Source organism: Solea solea, chromosome 21, assembly GCF_958295425.1.
Source record: "Solea solea chromosome 21, fSolSol10.1, whole genome shotgun sequence".
Lineage (NCBI taxonomy): Eukaryota > Metazoa > Chordata > Actinopteri > Pleuronectiformes > Soleidae > Solea > Solea solea.
Window position 1 is genome coordinate 16,856,105 of NC_081154.1, and position 18,815 is coordinate 16,874,919.

General features: G+C 42.0%; 1 protein-coding gene across 1 annotated transcript in view; it reads left to right on the forward strand.

The window, feature by feature from the left end:
- The window catches only part of lrp2b (low density lipoprotein receptor-related protein 2b), a 76,312-nt gene that overhangs the window by 12,516 nt on the left and 44,981 nt on the right, over positions 1 to 18,815 (forward strand). Inside the window, exons 11-30 of the mRNA XM_058621180.1 lie at positions 137 to 306; positions 403 to 626; positions 1,837 to 2,043; positions 3,903 to 4,105; positions 4,193 to 4,333; positions 5,068 to 5,277; positions 6,011 to 6,203; positions 7,276 to 7,401; positions 7,532 to 7,662; positions 8,277 to 8,414; positions 9,189 to 9,467; positions 10,529 to 10,768; positions 11,064 to 11,186; positions 13,074 to 13,190; positions 14,130 to 14,507; positions 15,335 to 15,580; positions 16,199 to 16,407; positions 16,489 to 16,673; positions 16,783 to 17,011; positions 17,737 to 17,914. Of these exons, the coding sequence (XP_058477163.1) occupies positions 137 to 306; positions 403 to 626; positions 1,837 to 2,043; positions 3,903 to 4,105; positions 4,193 to 4,333; positions 5,068 to 5,277; positions 6,011 to 6,203; positions 7,276 to 7,401; positions 7,532 to 7,662; positions 8,277 to 8,414; positions 9,189 to 9,467; positions 10,529 to 10,768; positions 11,064 to 11,186; positions 13,074 to 13,190; positions 14,130 to 14,507; positions 15,335 to 15,580; positions 16,199 to 16,407; positions 16,489 to 16,673; positions 16,783 to 17,011; positions 17,737 to 17,914 (3,927 nt within the window). The remainder of the gene's footprint in view (positions 1 to 136; positions 307 to 402; positions 627 to 1,836; positions 2,044 to 3,902; positions 4,106 to 4,192; positions 4,334 to 5,067; positions 5,278 to 6,010; positions 6,204 to 7,275; positions 7,402 to 7,531; positions 7,663 to 8,276; positions 8,415 to 9,188; positions 9,468 to 10,528; positions 10,769 to 11,063; positions 11,187 to 13,073; positions 13,191 to 14,129; positions 14,508 to 15,334; positions 15,581 to 16,198; positions 16,408 to 16,488; positions 16,674 to 16,782; positions 17,012 to 17,736; positions 17,915 to 18,815) is intronic.

An 18,815-nucleotide genomic window follows, 5' to 3' on the forward strand; every position in this document is an offset into this window, starting at 1 on the left:
GTGGCTGGCAGCCTGAAATACCTCTTTAACTGTGACTTAGATGGGTCTTCTGTGTTTTTATTGTATGCATATTTATAACGAATATTACCGGGTTTTTGAAAATCGACTTCTAAGGTGCAGCATTTGTGTTTTCCAGCTGGATTGCCACAACTCATTTTTACAAATGGTGGTGATGTGGAAATGGCCGACATACACGGGCGATTTGTCAGAGTATTGGTGCCATCCCAGGGCAAAGGTTACGCGGTCGGTGTCGCCTACCACTCGCACAGTAACCTCGTCTTCTGGAGTGACACGTACACCAAAATGGTGAGGTCATTTAAAGTTGTGTTCATCGTGGCAGTACTTTGAGTTTAAGAGGAAAAGCCTTTTATCCCAACCCTTTTTCCCCCCGTCTTTTACCAGGTATATTCAGCGGACTATAATGGGGGCAACATTAAGGAGATTCTGACTGCTGCAGTCCACAATGTCCAGAACCTGGCTGTGGACTGGATCAACTTCAAACTGTATGTCTTAGAGGCCATGGTGGAGCGTATCGACATGTGTGACTTCGATGGAGGGAACCGGGTCACGCTGGTGGCCGAAAACCTGGAGACACCTCATGGTCTTGCCCTGGACCCAACAGTTGGGTGAGTTTAAATGCGGACATGGAATCTGCTTTAGGCATACAATGATTTACATTTATGCCATTGTTTAAAACATTAGGCGACAATGTCTGCTTTTATTTTAATGTCGTAAACTTCTTTATTTCTTTGTTGTAACAATGCTTCTTTGCAATAAATCTTATATCTTATATTATATTCTCGTTAAATTGGGCCAGCAGAATTTATATGTTAACCTGTTCCATTTTCAGACATTACATGACTGAAAAGTTGGTTGTATTTCTATGTTAGAATTTTATATTAAAGAAAAGATAGAAAATAAATCTCTGTGTGTGCTGTAAAGTGGTTTGAAGAAATTAAATCGGTATACTGGCAAATTTAAGAATGTATTCGTTGAACAAACGGGAGCGTCAGTAGCATGTGGGAGAACCATACACAGCCACAACAGCCTGGCACCTCCTCCTCATACTGGTCACCAAGATGACAACGCTCGCCCCCACAGAACAGGGATAACAGAATACCTCCTGAATTTGGGAGTGGAGAGAAGGGAAGGGCCTGCCTGCAGTCCTGACCTCAAGAGTGACCAACACAACCGTGTGTGACCAAGCAGGTGACCAGCATGAGGAGGAGGTGCCAGACTGTTGTGGCTGTGTATGGAAATAATCCACCAAATACAAATGTCCTTACTTTTTGCGTTAAGTTTAGTTGTTTTATATTATATAATAGTGTGTATGTAAGTAATTATGTCACTGTTGGTAGCAAAATGACTATTATTCATTTCCTAAATTGTTGCTAAACTACAAAGTAAAACAAGATGCACAAGCGAGTGAAACACCAGTGTCATATCAAAACGACTGTTCCAATTTTACTTGTCAGTTTGTTTTATCGGCTGTTGTTCTTGTAAGATTTTTGTCTGTTTTTTTATTCTCTCTGGGACTTTGTTTTTGCTCTGTTGAGTACTTGTATCTTCCTCTGATAAGTCATTTAAGAATCAACATTATTATTATTATTATTATTATTATTATTATTAATAATAATAATAATAATAATAATAATAATAATAATATTAATATAGTTAATAAATAGTAGTAGTAGTATTGTTAGTATTTATCTAACAGGTGTGTGCATTCTGAGCACTTTTAGCTTCTTTAAATGACACCTAAAGAAAAAGACATTTTACCTTGTCTTGACATACAGTTTCATACAGTATATATTATTTAATATCCTTTGTTTGCAGCTACATGTTCTTCACAGACAAGGGCTTCTCCAGTGAGCAGATGAAGCTTGAACGCGCCTTCATGGACGGCAGCAATCGCCTCGAGCTGGTGAAGAAGGGACTCGGCACTCCGACAGGAATCACCGTTGATATTGTCACGCAGAGGGTTTACTGGTCTGACAGCCACTTTGACACCGTGGAGACCGTCACCTACAACGGTTTGGAAAGGTAAAGGTTTTTTTTTTGTTTGTTCTACTCAAAATGTTGTCGTCAAAGGTTTCAAGGTAACACTTTGTCTTGATAGTGATTCTCTATTAGTAATAAACAGTTTTTTAGTATCACGTCAACAGATAATCAGTAGTAGAGCTGAAGATATTTGCCCGAACCCAACGGGACCCGACAGATTTGGTTGGGTTCTGGCTTCATCTCTATCATTTTACCCGGATTTGGGCTTGCTGTAAATGAGCGGTCAGCTGATGTGTTACGATTAGCACGAGAAAGATGCGAAAGTGGATGCGGAGGAGGCACCGGACACACCGGGCTCTATGAAGCACAGCGGGAACCCTGGACTCCCCTCATTCAACCAGGTGAGAATGTTGTCACACTCAGACAGGAATGCCGTACGTGCTCATGCCCGCACTCTTCTGCGAGCCATGGCTGCAGGTGCACCACATGTGGAGAGTCGAGACCCAGAGCTCTCCAGAGTCCAACCCACTCCTCCTCTTATTTAGGCCTATTTAGAGTGCTAAGATGTTACGATGTTAACAGAGGACTTATTTTATTTTATTTTTTGTGGCCTATGTAAATGTATAAATGACTCATTCTTGACAAAAGGCAAAAGAGCTGTATGCGTGCAGGCTCGGGCCTTGTCGGGCCTAACCTTTAAAGGCGACATAGACCGGAAGCTTCAATTAACGCTGCGTTTGTGTGTGTATCTGCGCCATTACCTCGTTTATGAAACCCTAAAGTTTCAGAACAAACAGTTCAGCCACTGCTGAGAAAATAGGGTTGTATTGTTTTCCTGGGCTCTGCGAAGCGGATCGGCACTTCCTTAATTTGATGTCGTCATCAGAAATCCTCACCACTCCTCTCACCACCGTAGCGCCTCCTGGTGCGGGCACTAGTCCGGGCACATCCGGTTGCGTACATTCAACCGCAGAAGAAGAAGAACTACTCTCGTTGTAGCTGCTGAGATGCAGAGCATCCACCGTGCCAGAGGGGGAGCTGTGTATCTGAGAGATGGCCTATCTATTACGTCACTTCCAGGTACCTGGCCAATCACAGGACAGTAGGAAAGCTCTCGTTGGCTGGCCAATCACAACACAGTCCACGTTCTGGGGGTGTGATTTTGGTCTGAAACAGCACGGCTGACGAGAGCGTCAGTGAGGAGATATTTTGATCGGCTCGTTTGCAGCGATTTGGAGGTTGTATATGTGTGATACAAGCATTCTATGTCGCCTTTAAGGCCCGGTTACAGCTCTAATCAGTAGACAATAAGTTGTGCTTCAAGTGTTTCAAACCCTATACAAAAGTGCCTGTTGCCTATAAATGCTATTTTTACAGTGCTGTGATCACACGATGATGTATAAGTCAGATACAAGTTGTTGCGCAGCACAAATAGTGCAGAGAGTTTTCAAATCATTTGCTCCATTTGCTCGAATTGAAAAAAGTAAACCAAAAAACCTGACCTGGCCGATCAATGTGTCTCTGCATTGACGTTGACTGACTGCAAACGGCTGCTGATTACTCTGTGAACTGAAAGTTGTCGGTTGACAATAATGTTTACTGTCCAGTGAACATCAAATTGCAGATTAGTTGACAATCAGTGGCTGATCTGTTGACAGTCAACGATCCTATATTTGACAATCAAATCAAGACTATTAGTAGGGATACTTCACTTGCGCATGTAAATGTGACGTCTAAATAAAGTGAAAAACAGTTGAGAACAGTAGATATAAATCGGTGTCTTCTGATTATCTGTTGACATGACACTGAATTCTAGTAGGGAGTCAACGATGGACTATCAAAATAAAGTGATACCGGTTTCATTTTATCATCATCATCGTCATGTTCTCCTCGATTCCCAGGAAAATGGTCCTCAATGGCGCCACCCAGTCCCCACATCCTTTTGGAATCGCCGTGTTTGAGAACCACGTGTTCTTCACTGACTGGACCAAGATGGGAGTCATCAGAGCCAACAGGTTCAACGGCAGCAGCCCAGCACTCCTCTACAGAACCACAAAGCAACCGGGTCACGTGGTCATCTCTCATCCTGTCCTTCAACCTATTGGTAAGGAAGTGGACGTGCAATCGTCCGTCAGTCTTGTTCAACACTTTGACCTCTGTGGGTCTCATCTGAAAGTGTCCTGTCTTACAGTGTTGAACCCCTGCGGGAGACACAATGGCGGCTGCCAGCACATTTGTGTCTTGAGTCACCGCACTGACAACGACGGCCTGGGCTTCCGCTGCAAGTGTCGCCACGGTTACGACCTGCAGAGTGACCGCCGCACCTGCTTTAGTGAGTTGTCCAGAATAATATATACAATATTTAAACAGTATTGTAAAATCATATCTTTTATATTTAAAATCAATTCTCAGGACATTTATCATGTCAAACTGCTGAACGACAGCTTTTCTGAGCAGTGGAATTCATTTCTGAAACCTTTGGAGGGCTCTGCGTTCTCCAACTGGTTTGCAGTCGACTTACTTTACAAGTACAATGTTGCAGTTGCTGTCCCACAAGGACATTTTTGGACATGATAGACTTAGACCAGGGGTGTAAGCGTCCAGTCTGGTCAAGAGAGGGCTGGTCTAGAGGAAAAAAATGCGGAAAAACAATAACTTTTCCACCAGTAAAGATATTCATGATGATAGTTCACAGATTTGGAAGCCGGGAATCAAACCCTCAACCATCAAGTTGAAAGAGGATTCACTCTACCACTGATCCACTGTTGCCCCAAAGGCGCCCAGTTGTTATGTAAAGTGCTTTGAATGATCATTAAGACAAAAAAAAGAAAAAAAACATCACATAAATACAGACTAAGTGAATCACCTCCATGCAGGCGAGGGGAGCTGGGGGTTGAACTCCTTACCTTCTGATTGGAAGACAATCGTCTCCACCACTGAACCGCGGCTGTTCCCTCTTTATTATTTACATCTCGACAACAAACCGTTAACCATGCAGGATTTATGATTCAGTTCAGAGAGTTTTGATGAGCTGCCAGTAACGGCTGCATCTCCCTCCTTGAACAGAGGTGAAGAGCTACTTGTTGCTGGCCACCACTCTCGCCGTGCGGGGGATCCCGCTGAACGTGTCCCTGCAGGAAGACATCACTCTGCCCCTCACAGGCCTCGCGACCTCCTTCTCTGGCTCCGCTGTGGAGTTCGACGGCAACGAGGAGGCCATTTTCTACAATGACAGATCGAGAGGCCTCGTCTATAAGTCAAACCTGAATGGCACTGGTGAGTTTGTGTGAAGAAACTCCGTCACCAATTGGTACATTTAGGTTAATATTAATAACTTAATAGTGTGGTTTCATGCTGGACACCAGAAAAAGCCAATAAACCAAAGACTCACCAAATAAAATCTATCAAGAATAGTTTTTCACTTTCAAACAGCTTTTTCTTTTAGATTAGAAACTGAAGTGTGTCACTTTGTAACCTGCTCACCTCCCGGTGGGCCGATTGAACTTCTTAATGGTACTATTTTGAGTATTGGCACTGTTTATCTGTCTTATCTGTCCAATCAGAATAATCATTTCCCAGACATTCACATGTTCTCATGAGAGATTCAATGTTTGTTTCTAGTGTCTTATTTTAGTTTTTATATATTCACTGATTTCTTGACGTGTGTGTGTGTGTGTCCTGGAGGACGGCATAATAACAGGACACCAGGTAAAATGGTCTGTGTGCCTGACGTTTTAATCAGTATTACATTAGATTTTGTTATTTTAATGTGGACTAAATATTTAAATAGATGTTGTGAACATCACTAACATCCTCTGGTATCTTTTATTTATTGACATTTTTCATAATTTTGTGCTTAATGATTTAGTATCACACACCTGCTTTGGTTAAGGGGACTACTAACGCTTATTTTCCCCACTTAAGACACTGGCCACAGTTCAAAAAAACCTATCACCTGAATCCTCTTTGTCACATTTCGTTGCACTAATTGTTTGTATGCAATGCACAGTCCAACAGATTGTGACGGGCTACAGAGTGGGAACAATCGATGCCATGGCTTACGACTGGACGTCCAAAGTCTTGTTTTGGACCACAAGCACATACAAGGTGGTGGCGGCCTTTAGAGTCACGGACAAATCCAGACGAGACATTGTGACTGGACTGAGAAATCCAAAAGGAATTGCAGTGCATCCGAGTGCCGGGTGAGTGGAAATTGATCAGGTAGTGAGTCAGCTAGGGAAATACACAGTACAGCAACTTCACTAGTTTACAACCAGGCAAAACTGATTGTAGTAGTTTAACAACATGCTCACTGAATAAAAATCTATGCTATCATAACTCTATGATGTGTCTCTTTGTCCTGCTCGTATACAAAATGTTCTAACAGGAAGTTGTTGATTGATAGTTGTGGGTTTTTTGAGGGAATTTTTTCGACAAATAGCTGGTCATTGTGTTGTATTTGCTTAGTGATATAGAACATTTTCATTCGTACATATATACGCTGTCAATAATAACACTTTTATAGCAATTCAGTTTTTCATAATTATTTATGTATAAATAACAGCATGAAATAAGGTTCCCCTGTTTCAAAGACCAGCTACCACCACTGCATCACTCATTTATTTATTATGGCCCGAGCCACTAACAACAGCAGGAGCCGCAGTGACGGCGAGGAATCCTGTTGTTATCCTTCAGATTGTTATTAACTCCGTGGCTTTCCGGTCATTTTTGAGCAGGTTAGCATGCATAAAAAAGTCCTGAAACTTGGCATGGCGGAAAATGTGATATTGGCATAGTTCCCAGACCCGTGTGTTGCTCAAGGGCTCTATAGCGCCTCCTAAGGTGAAGAGGCATAGATTGAGTTCCACTGAATTTCCTGAAATTTGGTGGGAAGAGGTTATAGACCAAGACGAACAAAAAAGTTGACCATAACCATGGCCTCAACTCAACAGGAAGTCGGCCTTTTTGAATTAATGAATTTGACACATCAGAGGCGAAAAGGGAACTGCTGCACTCCCCAAAAATGGGCACATTTTTCAAACTTGTCAAAAGGTTTTGCCGAGAGGGCAGAATGCTGAGGCATTGGGCACGAGCCCCCGGCAATGACTGCGTGCAGTCCTAGTTACACTTGTGCTTTGCCATCAATGTAATGTCAAAATGGCTGCCTTGAAAAAGAAATCTTGAGAAATCTGAGAATCAACAGTAAAAACAAATTAAATACACCCAGGCCAAAAATGTTGTACTTTTCAATACTTTTTTTTTGACTGTTGACAGCTACTTGTTCTGGTCGGACTGGTACCGTCCAGCAGTCATCATGAGAGGCTTCACTGATGGGAGCAATGCTGTTCCTCTGGTCAACACAACACTGGGGTGGCCATATGGGCTCTGTGTGGACTACATGTAAGCCCAGTTACAGGAGTCGATTTTTGGGGGATTTAATGGTGAACGGGGGATTTAATGGTGTCATGTACTGTGTGCGGACTATCCATTTAAATCCACTCATGGATTACTTGTGATTGGTCTTCGACAGGTTGGACAGATTGTACTGGGTGGATTCTCTCTTGCACCAGATTGGCCACATTAGCATTCAAGGCCATGGCAGAGAGACGTTCACTAACATCGGCCAGATCACGCAGCCGTATTCCTTGACGATATATTCAGGTGAGGTTCTTAAGTCTCACACTTATTCATTGGAACAAACACTTTATCATCAAAAGCACTATTCAGATGTAAACTACTGTTGTAAGAAGAGCGAGCAGGGCTGTGTATGTGTGTGTGAAGAGAGAGAAGCCGGTGTACGGGCAGAGTTAGCATTAGTCACTGTGAAGTGGGGTAAAAAAATACTAGTAAACCCAAATTAAGAAAAGAAGCATAATGATTGTGTTGAGTCTTACGTTAAAGTAAGTGTGTCAAGAAGTCAGCAGTTGGTAGCTCAGCTAACAGGAATCCTTCCCCTCGCCCTTGAAGTTGGCAGATTTAAAAATGCTGTGTGAATAATGAAGTTAACTTGAGAATAAGTCACACTTTCCAACCCCTATTGTCCTCTATGATATATTTATTCTCAAAACCCTGAAATATTCTGGTGCTCTGATGATGACACAATGGGAAGAATGTTTAAGTTAAATGTAAACAAGTTGGCGAAATTTGTCTCTAAAGCCCGGGGGGGAAAAAAACGCCAAGATTTATTGTGTCACCCCATGTGGGAATGCTGTGTGAATCACCTTTGTTCCAGTAATAACTGGTTAAATTGTGAATTTCTTTTCTTACTTCCATAGACTACCTGTATGTGTCTGACACACGGACCAGAGCAATATTCGAGATGAGGAAGAGGGATGGTGGAGGAAACATTAGAGTCAGACAAGGAGTGAATGGAATCATGAACATCAAGGCCTACACGGCTGATCTTCACAGCAGTAAGTTCACACAGAAGATGGTACTGGAGTTTCACAATAAAATGCTGCAGTTGCTGTTGATTGAAAGGCAGAATTAGGACAGGTTATCTGCATTCCTATTTGAGTTTTTAATGTTATCTTATTCCCGCATGTACTGTACACTTTAAAGTCCAGCATGCAGACCTAAAGACCAAAATTCATTGTTCACTGTGCTATCATGCCAGTTCCAGCCATTCACCAATCACTAGTAATTTATAGGTTCTGCCTGACATCCTAAACTGGCAGCTTTTAGAAAACTCAAAGATGGCAGGTATTAAATATAAAGGGGGATGTTTAAAAGTTCTCATCGTGTGAATAAAGCAAATCACAGCATTTGAAAGCAGCATATTTACAGTATATGTAGGCTAAAAACATTAGCAATATACCATAAATAATACTATTGCGGAACTAATGAGTTGAAATTGAATACACCGCACGTAAGTATGTCCATATATTATATTATATATTATATTGGGAGCAAGGGCCTTGCTTTACAGAGGCCGCCATCTTGTGAAACATGATGAAACATGGTGGCTAGCATGTTTCTTGTACATTCAAACCAGCCAGAGCATGTAATTCAGATTGTGAAGTGGAAGTTTATTATACAAACAAAGACAAACGACAACCTCGGTGGTTAGATGTCCCAAAGTCTTACACAGTGGATAATTAAATAAACACAGGTAAATTAATATGATAAAAATGTAAACAACAATGCTGTTCTGATACTGACTCCTCCCCTCGTCGTCCTCTGAACAGCATTTACCAGCCGATGCAACACGGTGCCCAACGGGCGCTGCAGCCACTTCTGCTTCCCAACTCCCGCCTACAGTCGAGTGTGTGGTTGTCCATACGGCATGAAGCTCCAGGACAACCAGAGGGACTGCGTCAAGGACGATTCAGTCGTCCCACCTGACAGCATCTGTGGCAACAACGCCTTTGAGTGTGACGAAGGACGGTGCCAGCCCAACTCTTACCGCTGCGATGGCATTGCTGACTGTGTGGATAAGACGGATGAGGCCAACTGCACAGATACAGGTGAACAACACAGTTTAATGTATTATGTTTCTGCGACCCGTAGCTTTGTGTGAACTTATATTTCCGACCTGACTCCTTCACAGGTGTAAAGACGTCAATATAAAGATGATGGTGTTTAAACCACTAATGTTTTTTTATTTCCTGATATCAGGATGGAATATCTATAATTTTAGGTTCTTGTTTCCCATCTCTTGCTTTTTCTGAAACTTTTTTCTCTTTGTTTTTTTTTTGTTTTTTTTGACTGGCCCCCTACTGGCCAGATTGGAAACTCAGTGGCCCCCAGGTCCTTTGAGTTTGAGACCCCTGCCAGAGAGAGTCTTTACAATCGTGCCTTGAAACTCATGGATAGAAAACAAATAATATACCATCATTGTCACATATGAACTACATACGAAATCTTGAGCTTTTTCTACATTTATTGGTTTTCCACTATGTTAAGCCTCTATTTAAATGATGAAATGCCGTCGCTCCTAAGCCTCTTTGTAAACAAATCAAGACTTTAAAGTGCGGCAGAAGATCCAGTAGAGCTGCATCAAGTGGAAACTGTAAAATCCAATTCTGTAAAACATATTTCGCTCAGACAGCTTTTTCTGTAAAAGGAGCAAAGTCTTGGAACTTTGCTCGTACCTGATCGTTTGAAATCAAATTAGCTGGGCTCTGATGTTTGATGCTGGCTGATTCAGCAACAAACCTGCATGCATGTCTAGTCCTTGGATGTAATGTTCTGTATTTTTCTATTGCGCTATTTTATACTTAGGTTACTTTTATATCATCATCTCTGCCAATTCTTGTCATAAAAGCCCTTTTAAGTGTTGCAAATCAGCATCTGCTAGAAACAGCACGGTGCAAGCATTTGACAACTGCTAACTGTACTGTCTACGTTATTGTATCTGTCTCTATAAAAATAAACCATAAATAAAAAAATGCCAGCTCCACTTAATGGCAGAACCCAAAAATTGGATGTCAGATTTACACTTGGTAATATGTTATTAATGGAAGGAAAAAAACATCATTGAGCCAACCATTTTAATCCATTCACCTGCCTTACTTGTCTTTACCAGGAACAACCTGTTCTCCGTATGCGTTCACCTGCAATAATAAGCACTGCATCATGCCCAGCTGGCGCTGTGACGGCATGGACGACTGTGGCGATGGATCTGATGAAGCGGACTGTCCCACCCGCGTGCCCACCACCTGTTCGGCCAGCTCCTTCACCTGCGACAACAACAGGTGTATTTCCAAGCAGTGGCTGTGCGACGGTTACAATGACTGTGGCGATGGCTCCGACGAACACAACTGCAGTGAGTTCATGACTGTTTCACTCTCACTGGGATCACACTTTGTGATATCGTCTTTACATATTTATTTATATATATATATATATATATATATATATATATATATATATATATATATATATATATATATATATATATATACATATACATATATATACATATGTGTGTGTGTGTGTGTGTGTATATATATATATATATATATATATATATATATATATATATATATGTATATGTATACAGTGTATATATATATATATATATATACACAGTACATGCATCTCCACTCTGTAACTTGCAGATGCAACCGTCACTACTTGCCCGCCTTCCTACTTCCTGTGTCCTAACCAAGGCTGTATCTACATCTCCTACATCTGTGATGGAGACCAGGACTGCCTGGATGGATCTGATGAGAAAGACTGTGGTAAGAAACTCTTTAAAGGGGCGATATGTATGTAAAATATGAGAAGCTTTGGCCATCACCAGTTCAGAACAGGGTCTTCCTGTGTGGAGTCTGCATGTTCTCCCCATGTTTGCTTTGGTTCTCTCTGGCTTCCTCCCAGGTCCAAAATCATGAAGATTTGGAATGAGGTTAATTGGACACTCTAAATTGACCATAGGAGTGAGAGTGAATGGTTGTTTGTCTCTGTATGCTGGCCCAGTGATGGACTGGCTAACCCTGGATTTCCACTGGACGCGGAACGGCCGCGGAACGGCCGCGGCGCGGTTCTGCTTCGTCCTCTCCCAAACGTCAATCCCCACCGGGCGCGTTACGGCAGCGGCGCGGAGCCTTTGGAGCCAGCGGTATTCACGGAAGATCGCGCGATAATCTCGAACGGACGCGAGATCCCGCGATAGACTGTGTGTATAAAGGAAACAACAACAACACAGCTTCTTTCATTTCTCCACTTCCATAATCAGTCTCTCGTCGTCCATTGTCTCCGAGACCCTCGGATCAAATGACTGTTGACCTGGGAGCACCGTAACGTTGAGGTGAAGTTGTGACCTGCGTATTGTGTTTTATTTTGAAAGGGGGGCGGAAGTGTTTTACTTTGATACTGTGTCGGACTTCCTGTCTTGTGCGATCTGCTTCGTTGAAATTTACGAGGTTCAGCAGCGGCAACGGAAAAAATAGAACTGATTCCTATCGATAGCGCTGCGGCGCGGCGAGCCGCTTCTGGGCCGCTGCTGATCCGCGCCGCAGCGCGGCCGGTGGGAATGCTCACATTGATTAGAATGGAAGCGATTTGCAACGGCTACCGTTCCGCGGTCGTTCCGCGGCCGTTCCACGTCCAGTGGAAATCCAGGGTAACTGTCCAGGGTTTACCCTCCCTTTTGCCTTATGTTAGCTGGGATTGGCTCCAGGTCCTGTCATGACCCTCTGTGGAGGATAGAGCAGTAGAAAATGGATGGATGTGATCAGAAAAGTTTTAATCTACATACAGTTTACCTGGTGTAACACTGTTATCATGCACATGTGGTACATAACTGTCTTACAATGTTATTTTTTACTTGTAAGCAACTGGTGGAGATTGAAAGTGAAAGTGTGTCTGCTCCAAGCAGCAGCAGAGAATAATCACACCATGAAAAGCAACTATAAAGGAGTATAAACAATTTATGGCTAACTGTAGTGGATGAAAATCATTCATCCACAAATACCACTTTCAAACATCTACATTTAAATGAATCTTCAATGCGGTTTCCTTAATTTGCATCTGCTCTGTTCAAGACGTTTTTGAGAGGTGTCGTGAGGCCTTTTATCTGACCCACAGCGGCCAGCTCGCTTTAATAGCTCACTAACTATTTTGGCAAACCAGGTGAAGGGCTACAAGCTGTCTTATTTGGTGGGTGGAGGTGATTAATGCAAACCATAAACAGAGGGTTTTTAAATACAAATTGAATTCAGTGAAGCCAGTATTTCAGTTTCACATACTGTATTTCCTTTACTAACTCTGACACATCACCTTCTTCTGTTTTACATCCGCCCGTCCCAAACGCTATCTTCGCCACTACCCTACACACAATACTTGCCAAGTTGCAGGCATCAACAAACATGGCGACCATTAAAGAGGTTATTTGAGTACGGACGATAGGCTCTGTTCGTGTCCTTCTTTTAGAATAAATATGAATATTTATACTAAATAGTATAAATAACAGTATATTTATAATATATAATATAAATATAAATTAGGCCAAACGAAACCGTCTCTGTTTTAGATTTTTGCATTAATAAGATAAGGAGCCATGTTTCTGTTCATTCATATTTCCACTGTTGTTTTTTTCTTCTTCCTTCTTTCTTCTTCACTTTAAGAGTTTTCCTGTGCCTCCTCTGAGTTTGCCTGTGCCAGCGGGGACCAGTGCGTCAGTTCGGGATATCGGTGCGATGGAGTCTTTGACTGCAGGGACCATTCTGATGAACAAGACTGTCGTAAGATGCCACCATTAACCCATTAACCTATATGTTAAAATGAATTATGTCAAAATGTGTTACTGTACACAAGTCTTTGGCCTTTGCATACCAGAGAAGATGTAAAGACTCTTACACAACTCTATTCTCCCACTTCCTCTAGGTTCTAGATCTAGTTTTAAAACACATGTCTGTTCGGGCTGCCATAGAAACAAGTAAGAAGGCAGCCTGTGTAAAACAAGGCCCCCACCTAAAATGTATGTAATTGGCTTATGCTAATGAATTGAAAAACAAACAGATTATATTTCAAAGCAACTATATACTTTATACCAGCCTTTCTCAAAGTGTGGTCCCCGGACCACTGGTGGTCTGTTAGTGACCCCTAGTGGTCCGCGAGGTGACAAGCAAGTAACATATCATGTTTTAAAATTTAAAAATGTCAGTGTTTTAATTTTAGTGTTTCTCACACTGCCTGCGCCATATATGTGTTGTTTTCGATATCAAATCAACTAGTTCATTTGTGAACTGTTGAAGTTAGCATACTGTTTTGGGGATATTTTGAGTTGGGTGGTCCGTGAGTGTTTTTTTATGGATTAAGTGGTCCTCGGTCTGAGATACACTGCTTTATACACAATCAAACACAATTGTGGATATTATATTCGATTTCTGCAAATAACCCTCCTAAATATTACACGCTGGACCTTTGAGTAATAAAGTTAGCTTTTTTATTTTGGCTCAGTTAAGCTGTATAGTATCACACCCACTGTCATTGTCAATTTTTTTTTATTTTGTAGCTTAAAAGTGATCTTTTTTGGACACTTTTATCACTTAAACCATGATTTGCTATTCTGTTTCTTGAGCATTTTCTTTTTTTTTTGAATTTAGTATATTTGGCTATTGCTATTAAATGCATCAGTGAAGGTCACTGCACTCTCAGTCATTTTAAATGTCTTCCCACAGCCACTCGAGGTCCAGGCCTCTGCCACAATGATGAATTCCAATGCCAGACCGATGGTTTCTGCGTCCCGCATACATGGGAGTGCGACGGCCATCCAGACTGTGAGGACGGATCTGACGAGCACAACTCCTGCCCTCCCGTCACCTGCGGACCCAACTACTTCCAGTGTGCCAACAAAATATGCGTCCCGACAAGTTGGCTGTGTGATGGTGACAATGACTGCCGGGACATGAGTGATGAACAGAACTGCCCCACGCCCCCATTTAGTTGTCCGTCTGGACAGTGGCTGTGTCCCACTGACCAGGTGTGCATCAACCTGGACAAGGTGTGCAACGGTCAGAGGGACTGCCCCAACGGAGCAGATGAGTCACCTATCTGCAGTGAGTGTCAGACATATTACTGATTTTAAGAGAGTAAATTCTTACTTGGTCTACATCAGACTTTTGAAACCCAGAATCCCATTTCAGTTTCAGAACCTTCATAGTCCAATTTGTCCTTTTCTGCCTCTCGACACTTACCTTTACTACCACAGTTACTTCTTCAGCTAATGGGTGGTGCAGCAGGGAAAAGGGAACCAGTGTACCTCCCAGCACGAGTGCTTATCAATTCTAATCAGAACTCAGAGAAATTATAGATCTTCCAAATTATTGCACTGAAACTTTGTCAATCAACGTCCAGCTCTTTGTTCTGGAATTTAACCTTGTTATCAGTTACTGTAGTGCTGCAGTGTATCATATAGGGGTGTCACGATTCTCCAAATCCTCGATTCAATTTGATTTTCAATTTTAAGGTCACAATTTGATTCCATTTTTAGATTTGTTTAGATTAGTCTAAGATCCTTGGTTTTATGTCATGATAACTCATTTAATTTTTTTTCATTTCCCTTTTGATTGTCTACATCGTGCATGAAAGATATAATTTTCATCATTTGTTTGCAAATTTAAATAATATATTAACGGTATGAACGTAACAATAACCAGTCAATTGGAAACTAACTGCAAAAAGAAGTTTTGAGGATTCTGATTACTGAGTATTTCTCCTTGACAGTACAAATAAATCAAGGTTTTCTTAACAAAAATGAAAAGTAAATAGATAAAAATAACACTTCACAATTGTGTGCTGAGTCAGCCTTGTATTACTTCCAGAACTACACTGCTATATTATTATACAACAGATCTTAACTGAACTGTTGTGTCATTTTCTGAAGATCAAGATGATTGCGCACTGAACAACGGGGGCTGCAGTCACGACTGTATCCAAGGACCTTTTGGGGCCCAGTGCACCTGTCCACCAGGGTTTCATCTCAATGACACCAAGAACTGCGAGGACATCGACGAGTGTCTGATCCCGGGGTTCTGCAGCCAGCAGTGTTACAACGAGAGAGGAAGCTTCAGGTGCTACTGCTCACACGGCTACCTCCTGGAGCCTGATGGACGCACCTGCAAGGCTACAGGTGAGCACCAGAAGCTTGAGATGACTTCATCATCATATTTGTTCAGTACTTCCTCCATGACTGAAACACAGCGGCAGGGTCTGTGATGCCGGTCGCGATCAGCAGTGCTGTCACTAAATTCACCAGACTCCTGGTAGTTGTTGCAGATTAACCCAGGTTTTTTTGGATTGTTAAGTAGTTTTAACTGATCTACAGTTCGGCATTGTTCGGCTTGATTTCTGTGTCAGACGTCTCTTCCTGTGACGGTACTCTGGCCAATCAGTGGCCGGAAGTCTGACCAATCATCGCATCGTACCTACTTGCACGCGTTTGGAAACTGGCTGGAGCAGGTACTAAAGGTAGTACCTGGTGGAAACGCTACTTAAACCATGTCATGGCGAGGCGAGTGGAGCCGGTGGATATACGCCATAAGTGACGACTGACTAACAATGGAGCTGCCTAAGATTGAGCCCTTTATGGCTGCATTTACATTGCAGATCTTGACGTCCAATTCCAATGTGTTGCATGTATCCCATTTTTGGAGGATTTGCTTACATCTGTGTATTTTGCTATGTGTAGATATTGACACAGCAAGACACAAAAATGGACAAGAAACCCAATTCCATTATCTGCCCTTAGATCAACTTTCTGCTGTACTTCTGGTCACAAAGCGTAGCCAGATAATTGCCAACCATATCAACATGAAGCCACCACAGATGAATCCCGTGATCAGCGGCTCCAGCATCGTGACTGTCGACTTTGACAGCGTGACGTCCAAAATCTACTGGGCAGACGCCTCACAGAAGAAGATATGGAGCTCCAACAAGAATGGCACCGACAGACGTGAAGTAAGAGACGTCGAGATGGATAAAAGCAAAGCTGTGGAATGTTTTTTTCATTATGAATAGTGTTTAACAAATCTGCTCTAGGTGTTCTCCAGTGGTCTGATGGTTCCAGAGAGTGTAGCCGTGGACTGGGTGGGTCGTAATCTTTATTGGACGGATTCTGTCATGGAGAACATTGAGGTGTCCACTCTCGATGGCCACTTCCGCAAAGTCCTCCTCTCTAAGAATGTAACCAGCCCCCGTGGACTAGTTCTGGACCCTCGCAACTAGTGAGACTGGAATTTGTATTTTCTATATTTTAGAATGTTTTTATTTATATAGCAGTGTTCTTTTGATGCCTAGTCTAGAATATATTGTAATAAAGTCTCTTTCCTTTAGCACTAATCTGATGTTCTGGTCAGACTGGGGTCAGAACCCCAGGATCGAGCGCGCCTACATGGATGGAACATTAAGACAAATCATTGTCAGCACTAAGCTCTACTGGCCCAATGGTCTGGCCCTGGACTACACCACACGCAGGGTCTACTTTGCTGATGCCTACCTCAAATATATTGACTACTGTGACTATGATGGCAAGAACCGCCATCAGGTCATGGCAAGTGACATGGTAGGTTTGGTTTGATTCTGTTTTTGATTAAAAACACAAGAGGGATATTTCCTCTCACAGAGTGTAGAGCAGGGGTCTCAAACTCAAATGACCTGTGGGCCACCGACTGTCTCGTCTGGTCAGTCGGGGGCCAGTCAAGTAAAAAACTGGGAAAAGCAACAGGTGGACGTTATGAGCTCAAAATCACATATTAATATACCGTATTAATTCCGTTTTTTATATGTACTCTTGCCTCGTGTGAGCTTTTCTGTCTTTCATCATTATTCTGTACAACACTGGTCCACTGTGTTTGTTTTGTGCTTTACAAATAAAGTTGGATTGGATTGGATAATTTCAAAATCTAAGGGCTTGTTTTAATATGCAACAATAAAAAAAACATATTCATGATGCAAAATTAATCTATTAATTTAAAAATAAAAACAAATAGAAATGACTCGTTACAACTTGATATTTTTTGGAGGGCCACATAAAATCGATGTGGACCCCGGGCCGCCAGTTTGAGACCCCTGGTGTAGAGACACTCTAAACTGTGACCGTAGGTGTGAATGTGAGAGCAATGGACTGGTGACCTCTCCAGGGATAAAGGGTAGATGATGGATGATTAAGACTGCATGGTATTTTATAAGTATCTCAAAGCGGGGGGGGATGTCCCACTTGAGAATGGTCATTAATGTATAAACATACTACAGTCACACTGACCTCTGTGCATTTCCTCCTCACACCAGGTTCTCCAGCACCCACATGGCATGACCATCTTTGAGGACAGCATCTACTGGTCTGAGCGTTACACCAGTAAAGTGATGAGAACGAACAAATTTCACGGTGGTAACATCACCACTCTGATGAACAACGTCTACCAACCCATGGGCATCGTTATGGACCATCCCATCAAACAACCTATGGGTAATTACCAAAACCGCTGACATTCATATTTTTAACTTAAATCTGTTAGCAGCAATGTCATCTTTTGGCTAACATCTTGTTAGCTTCCCTACATTATCTCACAAAGTGTTTGTTAGGGGGAGCACACCGAACGAACATTCGTGCCAAGATCATTTTTGTGTGCATTCGTGTCTGGCGCGATAGTCTGACTGCAAACTTTGTTTCTTAGTTTTTTTTAAATTGTCTCTGTAGATGAAACTTCTAGAGTCGTAGAGCTCTGGGTGTGAACACACAGAGGTGATACATTTTTCCTCCAGCGTGAAACAAACTTGAGTCTGACTGGCCACTGGGCATGGACGTGACATCAATCATAGAATCTCAACAACGTCATTGAATGAGGCAAAGTTTTGGCCAACGTTGACATTTTTAACGCGCTAGTTGGCTTATTCAAGTCAAGGAAGATTATTTTTAAATAAACATTTCTGACATGAGAGAATTTCTTTGCCCAGTTTGTCTGGTTTTTGTGGCTAGATTTACAGGCTTGTTTTAAGTAAGATTAGTTTTAAGCAAGCTTAACCCATTTGCTGTTCCTTAAAACAAGAAATTTTAAATAAGCTATGAAATCTATCTCCTGATCTACCATTGTAGTGAAAAGCATCCTGCACCATTGAAGACCTAACAGTGTAGTCTAAAGCACAAATTAACAGCCTCATACAGACGGCAAAGAAAGATTATGGGAGTCCATCAAAACCTGAGCCTTCAAGACATTGTCTAACAAACCATAATCAGTCAGGCATAAATACTAAAAGTACTACTAAAAATATTAACAATACTAATAATCAGAAGAAGACAAACAAGAAATAGAGGAGACAAAATCAATGCATAAAATGTGTAGTATGTATAATATAAGCCCATGTTAAAT